The sequence below is a fragment of the Eleutherodactylus coqui genome, chromosome 11 (genome assembly GCF_035609145.1).
Source record: "Eleutherodactylus coqui strain aEleCoq1 chromosome 11, aEleCoq1.hap1, whole genome shotgun sequence".
NCBI lineage: Eukaryota > Metazoa > Chordata > Amphibia > Anura > Eleutherodactylidae > Eleutherodactylus > Eleutherodactylus coqui.
In genome coordinates, this window is record NC_089847.1 from 139,815,738 (window position 1) to 139,840,525 (window position 24,788).

At 54.5% G+C, this 24,788-nt stretch overlaps 1 protein-coding gene across 8 annotated transcripts in view; it reads left to right on the forward strand.

Moving 5' to 3' along the window:
* PLEKHA7 (pleckstrin homology domain containing A7) overlaps window positions 1–24,788 on the forward strand; it is a 128,828-nt gene that overhangs the window by 20,413 nt on the left and 83,627 nt on the right. The window contains exons 1-2 of one of the 8 annotated variants that reach the window (XM_066583689.1): window positions 9,699–10,189; window positions 10,834–10,863. The exons of 4 other annotated variants lie outside the window; for them this stretch is intronic. In XM_066583689.1, the coding sequence (XP_066439786.1) occupies window positions 10,122–10,189; window positions 10,834–10,863 (98 nt within the window). In that variant the 5' untranslated portion in view covers window positions 9,699–10,121. Of the gene's footprint in view, window positions 1–9,698; window positions 10,220–10,833; window positions 10,864–12,630; window positions 12,661–24,788 lie in introns of those variants that run through there. 3 more of the 8 variants (XM_066583688.1, XM_066583686.1, XM_066583690.1) reach the window with 3 other exon arrangements.

The following is a 24,788-nucleotide window of genomic DNA, read 5'->3' on the forward strand; positions in this document are numbered from 1 at the left end:
CGCCCATCACTAGAGAGCAGCGGTGACATCACTGAGAATGCTGCCCATCACTAGAGAGCAGCGGTGACATCACTGAGAATGCCACCTATCCATCACTATAGAGCAGCGGTGACATCACTGAGAATGCCGCCTATCCATCACTAGAGGGCAGCGGTGACATCACTGAGAATGCCGCCTTATCCATCACTAGAGGGCAGCGGTGACATCACTGAGAATGCCGCCTATCCATCACTAGAGAGCAGCGGTGACATCCCTGAGAATGCCTCCTATCACTAGAGAGCAGCGGTGACATCACTGAGAATGCCTCCTATCACTAGAGAGCAGCGGTGACATCACTGAGAATGCCTCCTATCACTAGAGAGCAGCGGTGACATCACTGAGAATGCCTCCTATCACTAGAGAGCAGCGGTGACATCACTGAGAATGCCTCCTATCACTAGAGAGCAGCGGTGACATCACTGAGAATGCCTCCTATCACTAGAGAGCAGCGGTGACATCACTGAGAATGCCTCCTATCACTAGAGAGCAGCAGTGACATCACTGAGAATTCCGCCTATCCATCACTAGAGAGCAGCGGTGACATTACTGAGAATGCTGCCTATCCATCACTAGAGAGCAGCGGTGACATTACTGAGAATGCTGCCTATCCATCACTAGAGAGCAGCGGTGACATCACTGAGAATGCCTCCTGTCACTAGAGAGCAGCGGTGACATCACTGAGAATGCCTCCTGTCACTAGAGAGCAGCGGTGACATCACTGAGAATGCCTCCTGTCACTAGAGAGCAGCGGTGACATCACTGAGAATGCCTCCTGTCACTAGAGAGCAGCGGTGACATCACTGAGAATGCCTCCTGTCACTAGAGAGCAGCGGTGACATCACTGAGAATGCCTCCTGTCACTAGAGAGCAGCGGTGACATCACTGAGAATGCCTCCTGTCACTAGAGAGCAGCGGTGACATCACTGAGAATGCCTCCTGTCACTAGAGAGCAGCGGTGACATCACTGAGAATGCCTCCTGTCACTAGAGAGCAGCGGTGACATCACTGAGAATGCCTCCTGTCACTAGAGAGCAGCGGTGACATCACTGAGAATGCCTCCTGTCACTAGAGAGCAGCGGTGACATCACTGAGAATGCCTCCTGTCACTAGAGAGCAGCGGTGACATCACTGAGAATGCCTCCTGTCACTAGAGAGCAGCGGTGACATCACTGAGAATGCCTCCTGTCACTAGAGAGCAGCGGTGACATCACTGAGAATGCCTCCTGTCACTAGAGAGCAGCGGTGACATCACTGAGAATGCCTCCTGTCACTAGAGAGCAGCGGTGACATCACTGAGAATGCCTCCTGTCACTAGAGAGCAGCGGTGACATCACTGAGAATGCCTCCTGTCACTAGAGAGCAGTGGTGACATCACTGAGAATGCCTCCTGTCACTAGAGAGCAGCGGTGACATCACTGAGAATGCCTCCTGTCACTAGAGAGCAGCGGTGACATCACTGAGAATGCCTCCTATCACTAGAGAGCAGCGGTGACATCACTGAGAGTGCCGCTCGCTCTCCTATACTGGTAGAGGTGTGGCGCAGCGGTGGTGGAGGGATAACGCTCATAGTGATGGCCGCATGCGGGGGCTCTTGTGATGACGGCGCAGACAGGTATATGAAGGGTTAAAAACTAGCAAAGGGTGTCTGGAAACTTCCGGCATGTGACTGTGACAACTGACCGCCCAGCAAGCTGTGGGAGGAGCTCTACCGCGCCGGGACCTCCCTCACAACTAGGCGCTGCAGTCCCATGTAAGGGCCTGTTCACACGGGCTGAAGGCGCTGCTTCCGTGTGCTCCGTCCTGATTTGGCGCGCGTTCCTCGCCGCCGGAGGCTATGGAAGAGATTGGCCGGCACAAATACGTGGCGAATAAACAATGCGCAGGAGAGCCCGACGATCAGAGGCGCCACGTGTGACGGAGTGCATAGTCCTGCGTCTCGCACGGTCGTCCTGGTCGATGCTGCGAGGGCGGGGGGCCGCGCTCTCTGGGTGGGCTGTACTGACATTGTGCTTTGTGCCACGGCCGGGCCATTTACATAAGGGAATGTGTCCGTGCTGCCCTGGTGGGAGGGGGGTCATAACTGCCGCGGTGCCGCCACATTCCGCACTCGCCATGGGGCTGCGCTGCAGCTGTGTCCTCTGCCGTCCGTACGACTGCCAGGGCCCCGAGGAGGTGAGGGAGCGGCGCCGGGGACCCCCACCTGCCGACAGGTAGCACCCACCGCATGCTGATCCTTCTACTCCAGTCACAGCCGCAGCTGCAGCGCTCAGTCTCGTCGTCCTGCTGCAGCTTTGGCTGTAACTGGAGGAACTGTTCTTGTTTTCAGTAGCATCGGTTCTATTTCTGTGAATTCTCGGGGTGTTGGGGGAGGAGTCTAATTATAGCTCCACCCACGGCGCTAATGTTCTGCAGCCTCCCGTGTTGGGGCTGTAATTCTTGGGGTGGTGAACCCGTCCGCGGACGGTCCTTGTGCTAAAGATGAAGCTGGGTCGCAGTGCGGTCGCCCCAGTCAAGGGGTCTGCAAGGGAGTAACTGAGCGCACGCAGATGACGCCCCCTCCTGGATCGTTGCTAAGCGACACTGTCGTGGTTTTTTTTTCTTCGTGCGAAACCCGGATGTCACACAGAGATAAAGACAGCGGCCCCCCGCAACGGACGCGCGCCCGCTACATCGCCGCATCTCACGGGGTCCAAAGACGGAAACGCTTTAACCGGCAACAGTATGGCGGCTGCCGCGACACAATGCCGCGGTCCGTGTAATCAGCACCATGTATGTGCGGTCTCGTCCCTGTCGGTTGTGTCACATGATCATGTGGGTGCAGCTGGCGGCGGTCGGTGACGGCAGCGCTCAGCCTGTGTGGGAGGAACATGACAGATTTTGTCAAAATTGGCGCTGACTTCCTGCTTTATGTCCCCATTTAAAGGAGACCGCAGTCCGGTGAGATGGCAGCCGCCGCCGCGCCGCTGATCCGGTGTCCGGGCTCCACATGTGGGGTCGGTGCCGCTGGCATCTCTCTGCATTTGGCGCGGTCTGTGGCAGCTGGAGTAATTAGCCGTGCGGGGAGGCGGAGCGCTAATTACAGGCCGCGGACGAGGTGCTAATTATTCAGCCGTTATTGGCCATAATTAAATACTTAATGTAGAATGCGCCCGTCGGAGATGATGAGCCTCCTGCCCGCCCGCTGGGATCTCCGACTATTAACCCTTCAGCTGCTGTGACAGGTATTTGGGGTTCATCTGGGGTCTCGCTGCACCCCTCCCCCCTGCCTTTACACAGATGGCAGCATGGTGGCATTCCCACGCAGAGCGTCACGTCCTCGCCGCAGCGGTCTGTGCTGCGCTGACGCCGTTGGCTCTAATGAGCAGCTGATCTAGCAGAGCCTGCCATGCTGATTGTTACCCCTGGGGGGCAGCAGCGCCAGCGCTCTTCACGACTACAACTGTCTCATACCGTCTGCGAGGGTCTCGTGAGGAGGAAGAGCCCCGACTTCTGCGCTCACCCGGCACACACTCCATTATAACATGCTGCAGGCTACAAATGTCTGCTAACAGAGGACAGTAGCACGCACCAACAGGTGGCATCTCTAACACCGTGCCGCAGGTCATGCCCTCTTAATGTCCGCTCACAGATGTCCGCCATGTTCCTGGGAACGCATCTCTGGCGCACATCTGTTGCTTCTGACTGTAGATCTCTGGTGCGGGCGGCCGCAGTGCTGTGGCGCCCGCAGGGCCGTGGTGCCCGCAGAGCTGTGGTGGCTGCAGGGCCGTGGTGCCCGCAGGGCTGTGGTGGCTGCAGGGCCGTGGCGCCCGCAGGGCAGTGGTGGCCGTCTGGCACGGGGCGCTCTGGATCTCCTTGTGACGTGGGCGGGCGGTGTCCGTTAGAACGTTCCGGCTCTGCTCCCAGCGGACGTGTTTTTGTTCCGCTCTCTGGTAATGTGGAATGTGAGCAGTAGTGCGGCGGGAGCAGAACGCGCCGCCACCGTGTGTAATGAAGGGATTATCTCCCTGCTGCCCTGTGAATAAATGGCGTAACCTTTCCTCGCGCCTCCGCTGTGCCTCATATTTGCTCGCACGTTTATGAGGTTGGTGTGCCCGCCAGGTGAAGCGCGCTGCAGCTTCCTCAGGTGTGTCGCAGCTCGGGCCTCTTGTGTGCCAGCGTAGCGCCAGTGTCTGGTGTAAATTATAGTGCCCCGCCCCAACCGCCAAGCCCCGCCTGCTTTATACGGAATTGGTGAGGGTGGCGGAAAAGCGGACATTTTTTTGTGTAAATAAGACTTGCGCTAAAATGTGTAACTTTTTTTCCCTGTTGAATGCTGGCGTGTCCGTGTGTATGAGCGCCCCCTGCAGTCCGGGCACCTCGCCAGCGGGGGTGGCATACAGGCGTTGGAGGGTCTTGTGCCGCTGCGTGGAGGGAATCGCTGCTTGGCTCTGGTCATCGACGTTACATTCTGGTCAGAGTTGACGGTTTTCCTGAAGTGGCCGCTGCGGGGGGGACGCGGGGGGGGACGCGGTGAGGACGCGGGGGGGGGACGCGGGGGGGGACGTGGTGGGGACGCGGGGGGGACGCGGTGGGCGTTGCTCATCTTCCTGCGTTGTTTACTCCCCACCGCCTTCTTGGGTGGATCTGATCATCATGGCTGCGTACATATAACGGCGATCGTCTATGAAGGCGCCGATGACTGGATCTGGGCAGATAGCGGAGTTAAAGTTCTCCATTTTGTGTTACAGTATTTCTGTGTAGTGCATTGAATCCTCCGACGGCCCCCATCCTCCGCTGCGGTACGACGGCCCCCACCCTCCGCTGCCGCGTACGACGGCCCCCATCCTCCGCTGCCGCGTACGACGGCCCCCATCCTCCGCTGCCGCGTACGACGGCCCCCATCCTCCGCTGCCGCGTACGACGGCCCCCATCCTCCGCTGCCGCGTACGACGGCCCCCACCCTCCGCTGCCGCGTACGACGGCCCCCACCCTCCGCTGCCGCGTACGACGGCCCCCACCCTCCGCTGCCGCGTACGACGGCCCCCACCCTCCGCTGCCGCGTACGACGGCCCCCACCCTCCGCTGCCGCGTACGACGGCCCCCACCCTCCGCTGCCGCGTACGACGGCCCCCACCCTCCGCTGCCGCGTACGACGGCCCCCACCCTCCGCTGCCGCGTACGACGGCCCCCACCCTCCGCTGCCGCGTACGACGGCCCCCATCCTCCGCTGCCGCGTACGACGGCCCCCACCCTCCGGCCACCCGTTTACGCAGCTAGCGGCGCCTCTAGACCCTTTTGCTCTCTGTGCCGCCTCTTGGTCAACTTTTTAGAGCAGTTTTTCTGGACCATAATTTTGGCGACTTTTTAGCCACGCCCCTTGTAGAGAAAGTCGTAACAGATATCTAAAGCCCCAGTTTGGCGCCAGGCCTCCGTTGCCATTCTCTGACGCATATTGAGGCAGAAATCTGGCCCATTTATCTCCAGTAGATTTCAGTTCCTCACTTTGTTCTGGATCTCTGCTTGCTGTCAGTGAATGGTGAAAATCACAGCTTGCAAATAGAAACTGAAAACCCATTGTGACGCCGACTGACTTGTAACAAACCCTCAGCTGTGGAGCCTCGCGCTCCGGCTGTTATCTGGCTATAATGCTGCAGGCGGGTCTTATCTGAGAGGTTTGGGATATTTTTGGCTCCTCTTACGCCCCGCCGCGTCCAGTGCGAGCCGCGGGCGCTGCAGAGGAACATAATTCTGTGGCGTTAGGGTGGGCAGTATGGAGCGTGGGCACGAGGTGGACGGCGCTGGATTAGCGGACGCCGCTGCGCAGATCAGGTGAGGTTAACGCGTTTTCTGTTAGATTGCGAGGAGCTGGTAGCGCCGCCGCCGCCGCCTTCGTGTTCCGGCCGGACCTGCGCTCAGCATTGGAGATTGTATCCAGCCTTCCAGTCGGCCCCCAGCGGACGGCGATCACTGCCTGTGAGTACCTGGATGCGTTCTGTGCGCCTGCGATGGGACATAATGTGTACGTGTTCTATAGGGGGCTTGCAGTACAACTGTATGACCTATAGGGGGTTGCAGTACCTGGAGTGTATGGGATCTATAGGGGACATATACAATATTGAGTTTGCTATCCCCCTGGTGGGACGTGCATCCTATATGGGATCTGTATTACAAGGGGACGTTTCTCTGTCCCCCGGAGTGCCGTAGGGGCCCGGCCCTCGTTATCAGCGCTTTGTCCTTATCGTGACCTCGCCGCATTTCCAAGTCGGTGGCGATCTGGAAAGTATTTGATCAGGAATGTGTGAGCCTGCTGTGTGCCGGGAGCAGCACTTATATGGGCAGCTGTGGCCCCCGTGTTATCAGGGAGGGCCGGGCCCCGCAGCGCCACACTTCAGCCAGAGAGATAGAGAGGTGGCAGCGGACGGAGTGCTTGTGTTCCCGGATCCAGCGGCTGCCTTTGTAAATCCATCTGCTCTGTGCACCGGAAAGCTGGGTGACAGCAAATGTGGCTCCTACCCTGACCCCTGCCGCTGACCCCCGACCCGTGCCGCTGACCCCCTGCCACTGATAGAAGTAATCCACGTACATCGGGTCATCGGTCACATGTGGCCTGACGTCCGCCACTTTCTGCATTGTACAAATACCCCTCGGTTCGGAGCCGGAGCATGCGGTGGCTGCAGAGTTCGCCGATGTATAGCCGTACGTCCAGCCACCGCAAACCCTCAGCTTCAGGAAAACTGAGTGACAATAATATGGCCGCCGGGGTCACCCGACCCAGAGTCCAGGAGGCAGTTATGCCTCGTTACCCTGCGATACATCCTGTGCTCCAGTAGCGGAGCCTCAGAGCCCCCCAGTGGGCCGAACAGAGTCCTGTGGTCCCCTTAGGGGTGGAGCAGAGCCTCAGAGACCCACCCCCACAGTGGGCGGAGCAGAGTCCTATCGTGCCCTTAGGGGTGGAGCGAAGCCTCAGAGCCCCCAGTGGGCGGAGCAGAGTCCTGTCGTGCCCTTAGGGGTGGAGCGAAGCCTCAGAGACCCACCCCCCACAGTGGGCGGAGCAGAGTCCTATCGTGCCCTTAGGGGTGGAGCGAAGCCTCAGAGCCCCCAGTGGGCGGAGCAGAGTCCTGTCGTGCCCTTACAGGTGGAGCAGAGTCCTGTGGTACCCTTATTTGTGGAGCGAAGCCTCAGAGCCCCCAGTGGGCGGAGCAAGTCCTGTGGTGCCCTTACAGGTGGAGCAGAGTCCTGTGGTACCCTTATTTGTGGAGCGAAGCCTCAGAGCCCCCAGTGGGCAGAGCAGATTCCTGTTGTCCCCTTTTTTGTGGAGCAGAACCTCAGAGCCCCCCAATAGGCAGAGCAGAGTCCTGTGGTGCCCTTAGGGGTGGAGCAGAGTCTCAGAGCCCCCCCCCGGTGGGCGGAGCAGAGTCCTGTGGTCCTCTTGGGGGTGGAGCAGAGCCTCAGAGCCCCCCAGTGGGTGGAGCTAAGTCCTGTGGTGCCCTTAGGGATGGAGCAGAGCCTCAGAGCCCTCCAGTGGGCGGAGCGGAGTCCTGTGGTGCCCTTAGGGGTGAAGCAGAGCCTCAGAGCCCCCAGTGGGCAGAGCAGAGTCCTGTTGTCCCCTTATTTGTGGTAGTCCTGTGGTCCTCTTAGGGGTGGAGCAGACCCTTAGAGCCCCCCCAGTGGGCGGAGCGGAGTCCTGTGGTCCTCTTAGGGGTGGAGCAGACCCTTAGAGCCCCCCCAGTGGGCGGAGCGGAGTCCTGTGGTCCTCTTAAGGGTGGAGCAGAGCCTCAGAGAGCCCCCCCCAGTGGGCGAAGCAGAGTCCTGTCTTCCTCTTAGGGGTGGAGCAGACCCTTAGAGCCCCCCAGTGGGCAGAGTCCTATGGTCCTTTTAAGGGTGGAGCAGAGCCTCAGAGAGCCCCCCCCCCCGCAGTGGGCGGAGCAGAGTCCTGTGGTCCTCTTAGGGGGTGGAGCAGAGCCCCGCCCCTTTACTTACGGTGGGGTGCCCTGTAGCCCTTTACATGTGGAGCAGAGCCCCAGTTTAGTGATTCAGAGCACATGAAGCACTTGGTATCCTTCGGGGCCCTTTCACTATTATTGGGGCCCTCAGACCCCTGCTGCAGAGATCTGTATCATTCGTGTCACCTGGAGGTCCCGGAGCGGAGAACTGGAGGAGCAGCCGGGAATGATGCGGTTCTCCATCTCTGCCGGTCTTATTCTTTCTCCCCCGCCCCGACCCATAGAGCTTACAGTCTGATTTATAAAGGTGACCCATGAGATGCTGCCCTTGTTGCTTCCGGCGTGATTAGTAAAGACCCTGCATGCACCTGCACCCCTCGTCCCGTAAGAAGGTGCGCCAGTCGGGGAATGTGCTCGGCGGGGAGCTCTGAGGTTGCTTGGGGCTCTGGGGTTGCGAGGCCCTCCCGACTGGGGGGCTCTGGGGTTACTGGGGGGCTATGGGGTTGTGGGGTCCCTCCCGGCGGGGGGCTTTGTGGTTGCTGGGGGGTTGTTGGGTCCCTCCTGGCAGGGGGCTTTGGGGTTGCTGGGGGGGCTCTGGGGTTGCGGGGGCCCTCCTGGTGGGGGGCTTTGGGGTTGCTGGGGGGCTCTGGGGTTGCGGGGGCCCTCCCGGTGGGGGGCTCTGGGGTTGCTGGGGGGCTATGGGGTTGCGGGGGCCCTCCTGGTGGGGGGGCTTTGGGGTTGCTTTGGGGCTCTGGTGTTGTGGGGCCCTCCCGGCGGGGGGCTCTGGGGTTGCGGCTGCCCTCCTGGTGCGGGACTCTGGGGCTGTAGGGCCCTCCCGGCAGGGGGCTCTGGGGTTGTGGGGCCCTCCCGGCATGGGGCTCTGGGGCTGCGGAGGCCCTCCCGGTGGGGGGCTCTGGGGTTGCTGGGGGGCTCTGAGGTTGTGGGGCCCTCCCGGCAGGGGGCTCTGGGGTTGTGGGGGCCCTCCTGGTGGGGGGCTTTGGGGTTGCTCTGGGGTTGTGGGGCCCTCCTGGTGCGGGGACTCTGGGGCTGTAGGGCCCTCCCGGCAGGGGGCTCTGGGGTTGTGGGGCCCTCCCGGCATGGGGCTCTGGGGCTGCGGAGGCCCTCCCGGTGGGGGGCTTTGGGGTTGCTTTGGGGCTCTGGTGTTGTGGGCCCATCCCGGCGGGGGGCTCTGGGGTTGCGGGGGCCCTCCCGGTGGGGGGCTCTGGGGTTGCTGGGGGGCTCTGAGGTTGTGGGGCCCTCCCGGCAGGGGGCTCTGGGGTTGTGGGGGCCCTCCTGGTGGGGGGCTTTGGGGTTGCTCTGGGGTTGTGGGGCCCTCCTGGTGGTGGGCTTTGGGGTTGCTGGGGGGCTCTGGGGTTGCGGTGGCCCTCCTGGTGGGGGGCTTTGGGGTTGCTCTGGGGTTGTGGGGCCCTCCTGGTGGTGGGCTTTGGGGTTGCTGGGGGGCTCTGGGGTTGCGGTGGCCCTCCTGGTGGGGGGCTTTGGGGTTGCTTTGGGGCTCTGGGGTTGTGAGGCCCTCCTGGTGGGGGGCTTTGGGGTTGCTTTGGGGTTGTGGGGCCCTCCCGGCGGGGGGCTCTGGGGCTCTGAGCAGTGGGCTCGGTCGTTGCTCTGCGGTGTCAGTTTGGCCGGGGGCATCTGCAGAAGCCCCCTGCCCCCGCACTCCTTCCCCCTCAGCGCTGCGAGCTCAGACCTGCCGCCTTTGTCACTTCCATTGTTTCTGCAGCGTCGTCTCCACGTACAAAGCGCCGCACATTGTGGAGATGAAACGCTTCTGGTGGCCGGCGGCGGAGCCCCGTCGTCATACAAACACGGGAAGGATGGAAGGTGAGCAGTGAGGGACAGTCACATCGTCTGGGGGGCCGCGGACCCTCAAGGTCACAGATCACAGGAGTCTCCTGCAGCCGCGATCTTCATTAGCGGAGAGGAGCGATCTGCAGCATTGGCGATAAGTTGTTGCTGGCGTGCGGCCGGGGAGGGGGCGCCGCCGCTCTCCTGCAGACACTGTGCTCCGCTCTTCCTGCCGGCTGCCCGGTGCTCGTGATGTCACCTGGGTGGTGGCTGCTGGATGTCACCATGAAGCCTGCCAGAGACTTTCTATAGAGCTGCAGGGAAATGACTCCGGCGTGGATCTAGAGAGCGCAGACCATGTGGAAGCCTGTCTACACCAGCACCCTGCCCCATGAGGAGTATCCCGTATACCAGCTGTCACACAGGTGTGTGCCCCTCTACATTCCGTATACCAGGTGTGTGCCCCTCTACATTCCGTATACCAGGTGTGTGCCCCTCTACATTCCGTATACCAGGTGTGTGCCCCTCTACATCCCGTGTACCAGGTGTGTGCCCCTCTACATCCCGTGTACCAGGTGTGTGCCCCTCTACATCCCGTGTACCAGGTGTGTGTGTGCCCCCCTACATCCTGTATACCAGGTGTGTGTGTGTGTGTGTGTGTGTGTGTGTGTGTTCCCAGTGTGTCCCATACATCCTGTGTACCAGGTGTGCCCCCCTTCCCTACATCCTGTATACCAGGTGTGTCCCCCTCTACATCTCGTTTACCAGGTGTGTCCCCCTCTACATCCCGTTTACCAGGTGTGTCCCCCCTCTACATCCCGTTTACCAGGTGTGTCCCCCTCTACATCCCGTTTACCAGGTGTGTCCCCCTCTACATCCCGTATACCAGGTGTGTGCCCCTCTACATCCCGTATACCAGGTGTGTGCCCCTCTACATCCCGTATACCAGGTGTGTGCCCCTCTACATCCCGTATACCAGGTGTGTGCCCCTCTACATCCCGTATACCAGGTGTGTGCCCCTCTACATCCCGTATACCAGGTGTGTGCCCCTCTACATCCCGTATACCAGGTGTGTGCCCCTCTACATCCCGTATACCAGGTGTGTGCCCCTCCTACATCCCGTATACCAGGTGTGTGCCCCTCTACATCCCGTATACCAGGTGTGTGCCCCTCTACATCCCGTATACCAGGTGTGTGCCCCTCTACATCCCGTATACCAGGTGTGTGCCCCTCTACATCCCGTATACCAGGTGTGTGCCCCTCTACATCCCGTATACCAGGTGTGTGCCCCTCTACACCCCGTATACCAGGTGTGTGCCCCTCTACATTCTGTATACCAGGTGTGCCCCCCCACCCCCCTCTTCATCTTGTATATCAGGGGTCCCCCCCCCTTCCTTCTACATCCCGTATACCAGGTGTGTACCCCTCTACATCCCGTATACCAGGTGTGTACCCCTCTACATTCTGTATACCAGGTGTGTACCCCTCTACATCCTGTATACCAGGTGTGTCCCCCCTCTACATCCCGTATACCAGGTGTGTCCCCCCTCTACATCCCGTATACCAGGTGTGTCCCCCCTCTACATCCCGTATACCAGGTGTGTCCCCCCTCTACATCCCGTATACCAGGTGTGTGCCCCCTCTACATCCCGTTGACCAGGTGTGTGCCCCCTCTACATCCCGTTGACCAGGTGTGTGGCCCCCTCTACATCCCCGTTTACCAGGTGTGTGCCCCTCTACATCCCGTTTACCAGGTGTGTCCCCCTCTACATCCTGTATACCAGGTGTGTCCCCCCTCTACATCCTGTATACCAGGTGTGTCCCCCCTCTACGTCCCTGTATACCAGGTGTGTACCCCTCTACATCCTGTATACCAGGTGTGTACCCCTCTACATCCTGTGTACCAGGTGCGTGCCCCCTCTACATCCTGTGTACCAGGTGTGTGCCCCTCTACATCCTGTGTACCAGGTGTGTGCCCCCTCTACATCCCGTATACCAGGTGTGTCCCCCCCCCCCCCCATCCTACATCCCGTATACCAGGTGTCCCCCCCCCCTCTTCATCTTGTATACCAGGTGTGCTCCCCCCTTTCTTCTACATCCTGTATACCAGGTGTGCCCCCCCCCTTCCTTCTACATCCCGTATGCCAGGTGTGTACCCCTCTACATCCCGTATGCCAGGTGTGTACCCCTCTACATCCCGTATGCCAGGTGTGTACCCCTCTACATCCCGTATGCCAGGTGTGTACCCCTCTACATTCTGTATGCCAGGTGTGTGCATCCCCCCTTCTACATTCTGTATGCCAGGTGTGTGCATCCCCCTTCTACATTCTGTATGCCAGGTGTGTGCATCCCCCCTTCTACATTCCGTATACCAGGTGTGTGCATCCCCCTTCTACATTCCGTATACCAGGTGTGTCGTCCCTAGTCCACCCCCCCCCCCTCTTCTACATCCCGTATACCAGGTGTGCGCCCCTTCTACATCCTGTATACGAGGTGTGTGCCCCCTCTACATCCCGTATGGCCAGGTGTGTGCCCCTCTACATCCCGTATGCCAGGTGTGTACCCCTCTACATCCCGTATGCCAGGTGTGTAACCCCTCTACATTCTGTATGCCAGGTGTGTGCATCCCCCCTTCTACATTCTGTATACCAGGTGTGTGCATCCCCCTTCTACATTCCGTATACCAGGTGTGTGCATCCCCCTTCTACATTCCGTATACCAGGTGTCGTCCCTAGTCCCACCCCCCCCCTTCTACATCCCGTATACCAGGTGTGCGCCCTTCTACATCCTGTATACGAGGTGTGTGCCCCCCCCCCTCTACATCCCGTATATGAGGTGTGTACCCCCTCTACATCCTGTATACCAGGTGTGTGCCCCTCTACATCCCGTATACCAGGTGTGTGTGTGTCCCCCACCCCTACATCCAGTATACCAGGTGTGAGCCCTTCTACATCCTGTATATACCATGTGTGTGCCCCGCCCCCCCCTTCTACATCCCGTATACCAGGTGTGTGCCCCCCCCTTCTACATCCCGTATACCAGGTGTGTGCATCCCCCCTTCTACATCCCATATACCAGGTGTAATGCCCCCTCCCCCCATCTACATCCCGTTTACTGGCTGTCGTACAGGTGTGTGCCACTATATATCCCATATACCAGCTGTCGTACAGGTGTCCCCCTCTCTACATGCTGTATATCAAGTGTGCCCCCTCTGTGTTTCGTATACCGGCTGTTGTTACAGGTGTGTCCCCCCTTCTACATCTTATACCAGGTGTGTGTGTGCCTTTCTACATCCCATATGCCAGTTGTGTGCCCCCTCTCTATATCCCATACGCTGGGTATTGTACAGGTGTGTGCCCCCCTCTCTATATCCCATACACCGGGTTTTTGTACAGGCATGTGCCCCCCTCTCTATATCCCATACATCGGGTATTGTACAGGTGTGTGCCCCCCTCTCTATATCCCATACGCCGGGTATTGTACAGGTGTGTGCCCCCTCTCTATATCCCATACACCGGGTTTTGTACAGGCATGTGCCCCCTCTCTATATCCCATACACCGGGTATTGTACAGGTGTGTGCCCCCTCTCTATATCCCATACGCCGGGTATTGTACAGGTGTGTGCCCCCCTCTCTATATCCCATACGCCGGGTATTGTACAGGTGTGTGCCCCCCTCTCTATATCCCATACGCCGGGTATTGTACAGGTGTGTGCCCCCTCTCTATATCCCATACGCCGGGTATTGTACAGGTGTGTGCCCCCTCTCTATATCCCATACGCCGGGTATTGTACAGGTGTGTGCCCCCCTCTCTATATCCCATACGCCGGGTATTGTACAGGTGTGTGCCCCCCTCTCTATATCCCATACGCCGGGTAGTGTACAGGTGTGTGCCCCCTCTCTATATCCCATACGCCGGGTATTGTACAGGTGTGTGCCCCCTCTCTATATCCCATACGCCGGGTAGTGTACAGGTGTGTGCCCCCTCTCTATATCCCATACGCCGGGTATTGTACAGGTGTGTGCCCCCCTCTCTATATCCCATACGCCGGGTATTGTACAGGTGTGTGCCCCCTCTCTATATCCCATACGCCGGGTATTGTACAGGTGTGTGCCCCCTCTCTATATCCCATACGCCGGGTATTGTACAGGTGTGTGCCCCCTCTCTATATCCCATACGCCGGGTATTGTACAGGTGTGTGCCCCCTCTCTATAACCCATACGCCGGGTATTGTACAGGTGTGTGCCCCCTCTCTATATCCCATACGCCGGGTATTGTACAGGTGTGTGCCCCCTCTCTATATCCCATACGCCGGGTATTGTACAGGTGTGTGCCCCTCCCTCTGTCTTGTGCCAGGTCTGACTGTTTTTCACTGTGGTGTCTTTGTGACAGTGGCAGCTCCTCCTTTCGCTGCCACATTAACTCTTTCCTGGCTGAGTGACCTGGAGCTCCTGTGACTTTGCAGGTTCCCTTTGAACAGTTTGTGTGCACTGACCCCTGGATGGCACTGACCCCTGGCTGGGCACTGGGGATGGTGCTGGGCACTGGATGGCACCTGGATGCAGGCGGCGTGCTGGGTGAACAGCTCCTGCCGGGCACAATGGCAGTGACAATGGTATTAGGTGTGCGACACACCTTGGAATGTGAGGGACAAGGAGCATTCCATCCACATTACTCAGCCCGCTCAGGTTAATGATCAGCCATGATGGCAGCGCCCACTAGCCCCGCCCACTTCCACATTCTGCTAACGCTACGGTTTCGCCTCGCACTTCCTTTAGCCAAGCTTACTAGTGGCATCAGTGATGTCACCGTTTGTAACGGCGAGGAAAAAGCCGCCATCTACGGCAGTAGATCTGTCCAAGTCCTGAAGGTGCAGGGCCACCGGAGAAGAGCTGGCGCCGTACATCAGGTGGACACGCCGCCGCAGGGGCTTCCAGTGGGGGTGAAAGTTCTTGCAACTGCAGTTTTTCATAACCGCGGCCGACCCTGAGCGCCGGCGAATCCGCGGCCGACCCCCGAGCGCCGGCGGAGCTACAACAATCAGAACTTGATGCAAAACAAAAAGTTCTGGGAGACTCGTGGAGCCGGGGAACAGGCAGAACATGAAAAGGGGCCACGTAGAACACGTGAAAAACATACAACACGTGAAACACCTAGTCGTGCAACGTGATAGACATCATAAGAATTGTGGCTACATCCTAATACACCGGGGCCTATGGAACGCTGAAAGTGTAACCCTGTATATCTGTAACACACATCACCCTCGTACCTGTGTACCCCTGAGGACCCCCCATAACTGTGTAGGCATGAGGACCCCCCTCGTACCTGTGTACCCCTGAGGACCCCCCATAACTGTGTAGGCGTGAGGGCCCCCTGCCCCCCTTGTATGCCTAGGGACCCGCGCACCCCCTCATACCTGTGTAGGCGTAGGGACCCCTGCACCCCTCGTACCTGTGTAGGCGTAGGGACCCCTGCACCCCTCGTACTTGTGCAGGCGTAGGGACCCCTGCACCCCTCGTATTTGTGTAGGCGTAGGGACCCCTGCACCCCTCGTATTTGTGTAGGCGTGAGGGCCCCCTGCCCCCCTTGTATGCCTAGGGACCCGCGCACCCCTCATACCTGTGTAGGCGTAGGGACCCCTGCACCCCTCGTACCTGTGTAGGCGTAGGGACCCCTGCACCCCTCGTACCTGTGCAGGCGTAGGGACCCCTGCACCCCTCGTATTTGTGTAGGCGTAGGGACCCCTGCACCCCCCCCCCGTACCTGTGCAGGCGTAGGGACCCCTGCACCCCTCGTACCTGTGCAGGTGTAGGGACCCCTCGCACCTGTGTACCCCCTTGCCCCGTCCCTGCTGGCTCTGTGCCCATGGCCTCCTCTGCAGTGAGGGCAGCTCCAGGGATTTATCCTGAAACGTTCTGCAGCTTCAGAGGGGATTTATAGAACTGGTGGTGAGCGGAGGGGGCCGTCGGCAGCCAATCACATTACAGTTCTCATGCTTAGCAGCGATCTGGTTGGTTGCCCTGGGCAACTGCTCCACTTTTCCTTTGCATCAGCTGTGATACAACTTCCTCATCATTTCAAGTTCTCTGCTTTCTGTCAGTGAATGGGACCGTCCACAGCTGACAGTTTACAGACTGATACATTGTAACGCCAGCTCTGAGGATAGACCTGATGACCTCTCCGTACAGGCTTCATTCACTGACAGGGAGCAGAGGGCTGTTAGCTGCAGGGGATGGACCTCGCTGTGAGCTGATAGGCCACCATACAGGACTCGGAGCCATCCATGGCTGGAAGAACCCGATCGGCGTCCGTTGCACTCCTGCGGGGAAAGGGCATTCCAAGGCATCGTCAGCTCCAGTAATCTGGCCACAAGAGAGAGCGCTGCGGCTGGTGTACGGAGTTATAGTATTATGTGGGCACTATATGGCAGTATTATACGGACGCTGTATGGCATTGTGTGGGCACTATATGGCAGTATTATATGGACGCTGTATGGCAGTGTGTGGGCACTATATGGCTGTATTACAGGGCACTATATGGCATTATGTGGGCACTATATGGCAGTATTATACGGACGCTGTATGGCATTGTGTGGGCACTATATGGCAGTATTTTACGGTCGCTGTATTGCATATTGGCACTATATGGCAGTATTATATGGACGCTGTATGGCATTGTGTGGGCACTATATGGCTGTATTATATGGATACTGTATGGTATTGTGTGGGCACTATGTGGCAGTATTATACAGACACTGTATGGCATTGTGTGGGCACTATATGGGTGTATTACAGGGACACTATATGGCAGTATTATATGGATACTGTATGGCATTGTGTGGGCACTATGTGGCAGTATTATACAGACACTGTATGGCATTGTGTGGGCACTATATGGGTGTATTACAGGGACACTATGGCATTATGTGGACACTATATGGCAGTATTATACAGACACTGTATGGCATTATGTGGGCACTATATGGCAGTAGTGTTTGGCAGCATTGTGTGGACACTATATGGCAGTATTATACAGACACTGTATGGCATTGTATGGGCACTATATGGCAGTATTATACAGACACTGTATGGCATTGTATGGGCACTATATGGCAGTATTATACAGACACTGTATGGCATTGTATGGGCACTATACGGCAGTATTATACAGACACTATGGCATTGTGTGGGCACTATATGGCAGTATTATAAAAGCACTGTATGGCATGTGGGCAGTATATGGTAGTATTACAGGGACACTGTATGGCAGTATTATACAGACACTGTACGGCATTATTTGGACCTATATGATAGTATTATACAGACCCTGTATGGCATTGTGTGGGCACTATATGGCTGTATTACAGGGACACTGTATGGCATTATGTGGACACTATATGGTAGTATTATACAGACACTGTATGGCATTATGTGGACACTATATGGCAGTATTATACAGACACTGTATGGCATTAGGTAGGCACTACATGGCAGTTGTATTTGGCAGCATTGTGTGGGCACTTTATGGCATATTACAGGGACACTGTATGGCATTGTGTGGGCACTATATGGCAGTATTACAGGGACACTGTATGACATAGCCGGCCGCTCACCATCAGAGCCGCAGGCACCACTTCTTTCTCTCTGTCCCTGCTATATACCCCGGTCTAATCCAGCTTGGAAAGACACTCTAGGGGTTCTGTGCTCCTCTGCTTCTTTGCAGTGATCACAAATGGGATATTCTCCCCCCATCTAGCCTGGACAGCTTTCTTCTTGTGTCTGCCTTAACCCCTACCTGACTGGGGCATACATCGCCCATGATCTCAGCCGTCCGTCTCTAAGGGCATCACTCCCTGATACACAGACCGCTTGTATACCAACTGTGTAATAGCGGATCTCTATAGACTAGAGAGCAGATACAGCAGCCATCCGAAGGCTGCAGGTCACAGACAAACCTCTGGCCCAAATAAATGGGTGTCACATTAACCCTTATCTGTCCTAGGAGCTTTTAGATGGGGAACACTACCTTGACTGTGATTGTTCTCAGCAAGAGAAACGACGTAATCTTGTAGATATGATACCTTTTAATGGCTAACAAAAATACATGATGTAATAATAGCGAGCTTTCGTACCAACGCAGGGTACTTCTTCCGGCTTGAATGGATTGGATCTGAAGAGGCATGCATATTTATACACACTTATAACATACATACTTATGACGCGGCACAGATATGGATGGGATTGGTTCGCACTTAAAAGGAATTCTGCAAACCAGAAAACAATCTTTTTTTGTCTAGGCACTGATAGCGGAGTGAAAGTTTTATGGTCTCTAAATTACTGTTGGAGGGGGGGAGGTCAGCAGGCTCGAATTGTTATAAGAGATACACAAACATTTTTAGCTAAATACTGATAAGGGAGTGAAAGTTTATGGTCCCTGAATTACTGTTGATGGGGGTCTTATCTGTGCAATCAAGTCTCACACTTCCCATTCACGCATAAATCCTGGGGAATAGTTTAACCCCGTATTCAGCGTGTCAAAGGTTGTTATCAATTTATACTCCCAAATTCTTCTGTGGTTTTGTGACTTGAAACCACCCTTCAATATCAAAACTCTCATATCTCCTATGTCATGTCCATGGTTAGAGAAGTGCTCGGCCACAGGTAATTCTCTTCTTCTGTGTTCAATCGTGTGGCGATGAGATCTCATCCTGGCTTTCAGTTTCTGTCCTGTTTCTCCAACATAAAGACCCCCAACAGGACATTTACTGCACATGATCAGGTACACCACATTGGACGAGGAACATGTGAATGTCCCCGGGATCTTATAGTCCTGCTGTGTGTTGGGGATCCGTATCCTGTCCGCAGTCCGTACATGTCAGCAGGTCTTACAGCTCCTTACATTACAGGGATCTTATAGACCTGCTGTGTGTTGGGGTTATGTATCCTGTCCGCGGTCCGTACATGTCAGCAGGTCTTACAGCTCCTTACATTACAGGGATCTTATAGTCCTGCTGTGTGTTGGGGTTATGTATCCTGTCCGCAGTCAGTACATGTGAGCAGGTCTTACAGCTCCTTACATTACAGGGATCTTATAGTCCTGCTGTGTGTTGGGGTTATGTATCCTGTCTGCGGTCCGTACATGTCAGCAGGTCTTACAGCTCCTTACATTACAGGGATAAGTTCCTTTTTGTGTGTCAGAGGGTAATGCACTCCTGATTATAAAGTTCCTCAAGTTAGGAGGTTGCCTGTAACACAGAAGCGGAGGGTCCGGGAATATGGTTTTCAGACGGTCATCCTTGTGCAGGGTATGGTGGAGTTTTCTTGCGGTTTTCCTTAGTACCTCTAGTTGCGGATTGTAGGTCACTACTAGAGGCACACGATTGTTTCTTTCCTTCTCCTTGTATTGGAGTAGTTGACTTCTGGGTATCCTGGTGGCTCTGGTGATTCCTGGGTATCCAGGTGGCTCTGGTGACTTCTGGGTATCCTGGTGGCTCTGGTGATTTGGTCATCAGTTGAGGTGGGATGGTCGCCCTGATTTATAAATGTCCTTTTAAGATGGTATAAATGTTCCTCTCTGTCCGTTGGGTTGGAGCAGATCCAGTTGTATCTGATGGCCTGGCTGTAGACAATGGACTTTTTGATGTGTTTAGGATGGAAACTGTCCCATCTGAGGTATGTGGGCCGATCAATCGGTTTTCGGTACAGGGATGTCTGTATTGAGTTATTTGAAATCTTTATGGTGGTGTCCAAAAAGTTGATTTCTGTATGCGAGTAGTTTAATGTCAGGTTTATGGTGGGGTGGAATGCATTGAATCTTTCATGGAATTTTATTAATTCTTGTTCGGTGTTGGTCCAGATGATCATGATGTCATCAATGTAGCGGAAGTAGGCCAATGGTTTGCTGGGGCAAGAGGCCAGAAAGTCACTCTCCAGTTTTGCCATAAAAAGGTTGGCATATTGCGGTGCCATTTTACTGCCCATGGCAGTCCCTGTGAGTTGCAGGAATTTCTCTTTGCCAAAGGAGAAATAATTGTGTGTGAGAATGAATCTTGTGAGTTGTAGCACTGCATCAGAGGCGACCCCATTGGCCTCAAGGTGCGCCTGGCAGGCAGTCAGTCCATCCTCGTGTGGGATGTTGGAATACAAGGATTCCACATCCATAGTGGCCAGGATGGTGCCATTGGGGAGGGGACCTACAGTTGACAGTTGTGTTATCAGCTGTGTTATCAATCTGTCATCTCACAACCCCAGTAAGGTGGAGCTCAGTGTCCTCTCCAGGGGACTTTCATTCTGTCCCACTAAAACACTTGACAAAACAGAACTTTGTAGTGACATGGAGGAATATTTCAGAAGACTAAGACTGAAAGAATTCTTTCATGATAAAGAGGACACAGGCCTTTCAAGCACACAAACACAGGATAAACTTGGGGCCAAAAAGAAGTCTGATTGGACGCCCCCTCCTGGCCGGAGTCGCACTTTGGACAAATACATAGACTCCTTTAGGCATGCAGTGCAATCCACTATACTGGACAAGCATGGAAGTGAAACATTTAATATCAATATGCAGGAAAGAAGGGCCATCCATGCACTTAAGAGCAACAAGGAAATCACAATTAAGCCTGCAGATAAGGGTGGTGCTATAGTCCTCATGAACACATCGGACTACAAAAAGGAAGCAAACAGACAGCTGACGGACACCAGATACTACACCAAACTGAATCAAGACCCGACTCAGAAATATGTGAGGGAATTGAGAAGGGTCATTAGAAGCCTGTCTGTGGGCTCCACAAAACTTCTGGACTTGATACCGGAGAACCCCAAGGTGGGGACATTCTACATGCTTCCAAAACTACACAAAGCTGGCAACCCAGGAAGACCGATTATCTCAGGTGTGGGAACCCTCACTGAAGGAATCTCAGGATGGGTGGAAGGCATCCTCAAACCACTGGTGAGAAACACAACCAGCTACCTGCAAGACACCACGGACCTACTGAACAAACTGTCAACCGTAGGTCCCCTCCCCAATGGCGCCATCCTGGCCACTATGGATGTGGAATCCTTATATTCCAACATCCCACATGAGGATGGACTGACTGCCTGCCAGGCGCACCTTGAGGCCAATGGGGTCGCCTCTGATGCAGTGCTACAACTCACAAGATTCATTCTCACACACAATTATTTCTCCTTTGGCAAAGAGAAATTCCTGCAACTCACGGGGACTGCCATGGGCAGTAAAATGGCACCGCAATATGCCAACCTTTTTATGGCAAAACTGGAGAGTGACTTTCTGGCCTCTTGCCCCAGCAAACCACTGGCCTACTTCCGCTACATTGATGACATCATGATCATCTGGACCAACACCGAACAAGAATTAATAAAATTCCATGAAAGATTCAATGCATCCCACCCCACCATAAACCTGACATTAAACTACTCGCATACAGAAATCAACTTTTTGGACACCACCATAAAGATTTCAAATAACTCAATACAGACATCCCTGTACCAAAAACCGATTGATCGGCCCACATACCTCAGATGGGACAGTTTCCATCCTAAACACATCAAAAAGTCCATTGTCTACAGCCAGGCCATCAGATACAACTGGATCTGCTCCAACCCAACGGACAGAGAGGAACATTTGTACCATCTTAAAAGAACATTTATAAATCAGGGCTACCATCCCACCTCAATTGATGACCAAATCACCAGAGCCACCAGGATACCCAGAAGTCACCAGAGCCACCTGGATACCCAGAAGTCAACTACTCCAATACAAGGAGAAGGAAAGAAACAATCGTGTGCCTCTAGTAGTGACCTACAATCCGCAACTAGAGGTACTAAGGAAAACCGCAAGAAAACTCCACCATACCCTGCACAAGGATGACCGTCTGAAAACCATATTCCCGGACCCTCCCCTTCTGTGTTACAGGCAACCTCCTAACTTGAGGAACTTTATAATCAGGAGTGCATTACCCTCTGACACACAAAAATGAACTTATCCCTGTAATGTAAGGAGCTGTAAGACCTGCTCACATGTACTGACTGCGGACAGGATACGGATCCCCAACACACAGCAGGACTATAAGATCCCGGGGACATTCACATGTTCCTCGTCCAATGTTGTGTACCTGATCATGTGCAGTAAATGTCCTGTTGGGGGTCTTTATGTTGGAGAAACAGGACAGAAACTCAAAGCCAGGATGAGATCTCATCGCCACACGATTGAACACAGAAGAAGAGAATTACCTGTGGCCGAGCACTTCTCTAACCATGGACATGACATAGGAGATATGAGAGTTTTGATATTGAAGGGTGGTTTCAAGTCACAAAACCACAGAAGAATTTGGGAATATAAATTGATAACAACCTTTGACACGCTGAATACGGGGTTAAATGATTCCCCAGGATTTATGCGTGAATGGGAAGTGTGAGACTTGATTGCACAGATAAGACCCCCATCAACAGTAATTCAGGGACCATAAACTTTCACTCCCTTATCAGTATTTAGCTAAAAATGTTTGTGTATCTCTTATAACAATTCGAGCCTGCTGACCTCCCCCCCTCCAACAGTAATTTAGAGACCATAAAACTTTCACTCCGCTATCAGTGCCTAGACAAAAAAAGTTTGTTTTCTGGTTTGCAGAATTCCTTTTAAGTGCGAACCAATCACATCCATATCTGTGCCTTGTCATAAGTATGTATGTTATAAGTGTGTATAAATATGCATGCCTCTTCAGATCCAATCCATTTAAGCCTGAAGAAGTACCCTGCGTTGGTACGAAAGCTCGCTATTATTACATCATGTATTTTTGTTAGCCATTAAAAGGTATCATATCTACAAGATTACGTCGTTTCTCTTGCTGAGAACAATCACATTTTGCTCTACTGGCGACACGGTACCAGATCTTTGTTTTCACTACCTTGACTGTCATAGCAGGAAAGCTTCAGGGGGCGCCGCTTGGCATCGTTCTAGACTTGAGGCTGTCGGGCTTCTGTAACGTGACACACCTGTAACAATACTGGCACAGTCTACACCACATGCGGTATTACCCAAATATCCTCTGAAGAGAAAATCCGGCAGCGGTATTGATTCGGATACAGCGTGGGAAACTGGAACAAAGTGGTAACCGTGATTTTACGGAAAACATCAAACAGGCGGTACTATCCATATAGGACCCCACCATCTATATCGTCCTAACGAATCACCGAACCCTGGTGTGTCATTGTTTTAATTAACAATCACGGTACATGAACCAATGGGTGACAATGAGCCGCGCTCCTGAGGATCTGCCCTTTACAGGACAGGGGACGCGGCCAGCTTCTGAGCTTTCTGTTCACGGCGCTACAACTGGGTGTCTATAGAAATCAGCACTACTAATAAACGAAACATCGTGTTATAACTGGGTATCACTCATGTACCGCACGGCCATCCCAATATCCATTATTTGGACCTGGATACAATTTATGTGACCTGCGGGATCGTTACTGATACACATTAGCGGTATGTAAAAAGACGCACACAGCTCCATCTATGACTAGAAGTCAATAAATAAATCATAGCGATCCTCCTTAAAGGTCTGGGAGACGCGCTGCCCTACACGATCACCAACCAGCGCCGAGCCCTCGGATCTCTGTTACTTGTTTCTGACTGTTATATGTGAGCCCACGGTTTTATAAATTAATTAATAAAAGTTATTAAGTTTTAAAATCCATATCCGTGAAGGGCTGTATGGCATTGTGTGGGCACTGTATGGCAGTATTACAGGGACGCTGTATGGCATTGTGTGGGCACTGTATGGCAGTATTACAGGGACGCTGTATGGCATTGTGTGGGCACTGTAGGGCAGTAGTGTTTGGCAGCATTGTGTGGACACTATATGGCAGTATTATACAGACACTGTATGGCATTGTATGGGCACTATATGGCAGTATTATACAGACACTATGGCATTGTATGGGCACTATATGGCCGTATTACAGGGACATTGTATGGGCACTATATGGCAGTATTACAGGGAAATTGTATGGGCACTATATGGCAGTATTATAAAGACACTGTATGGCATTGTGTGGGCACAATATGGCAGTAATATAGGGACACTGTATGGCACTATGTGGCAGTATTATAAATACACTGTATGGCATTGTGTGGGCACTTTATGGCAGTATTGTAAGGACTATGTGGGCACTATATGGCAGTATTATAGGGACACTGTTTGGTACTATGTGGGCACTATATGGCAGTATTATACAGGCACTATATGGCAGTATTATACAGACACTGTATGGCATTAGGTAGGCACTACATGGCAGTTGTATTTGGCAGCATTGTGTGGGCACCTTATGGCAGTATTACGGGGACACTGAATGGCATTGTGTGGGCACTATATGGCAGTATTATACGGACACTGTATGGTGTGGTGTGGGCACTATATTGCAGTATTACAGGGACACTGTATGGCATTGTAATGGCACTATATGGCAGTATTATACGGACACTGTATGGCATTGTGTGGGCACTATATGGCAGTATTACAGGGACACTGTATGGCATTATCTGGGCACTATATGGCAGTAGTGTTTGGCAGCACTGTGTGGGCACTGCATGGTAATGAGTGTTAGTGGCCCTGATTCGGCACGTATGGCAGCACTGTATGATGGGTGTTTCCAGTGTTCCATGTCTTCCTCCTTTTTATCCAGGACCCCACTTTCTTATAACCAGTCCTGTCCGACGAGGCGTTATAATAGTGCGGGGGGGGGGGGGGGGCTCCATACGATGATTGCTGTGTGCGGAGGTGATGGATGGCGATGATTATTTGACCCGTGGAGGGTTACACGATCCGTATCGCTGATGTTTCAGTCTGAGCGCTCGTTGGCCCGCGGCCGGATCACCTTCTCGTACTCGCGCTTTGATTATTGGTGTCAGTGGTTATTTGTCCGCGGTCGCATCGGTATCGCTGTGTGACGCACTCGCTGCAGCATGCGGACAGACCTGTTGTGTTGGCATGTGCCGGGGGCTCCC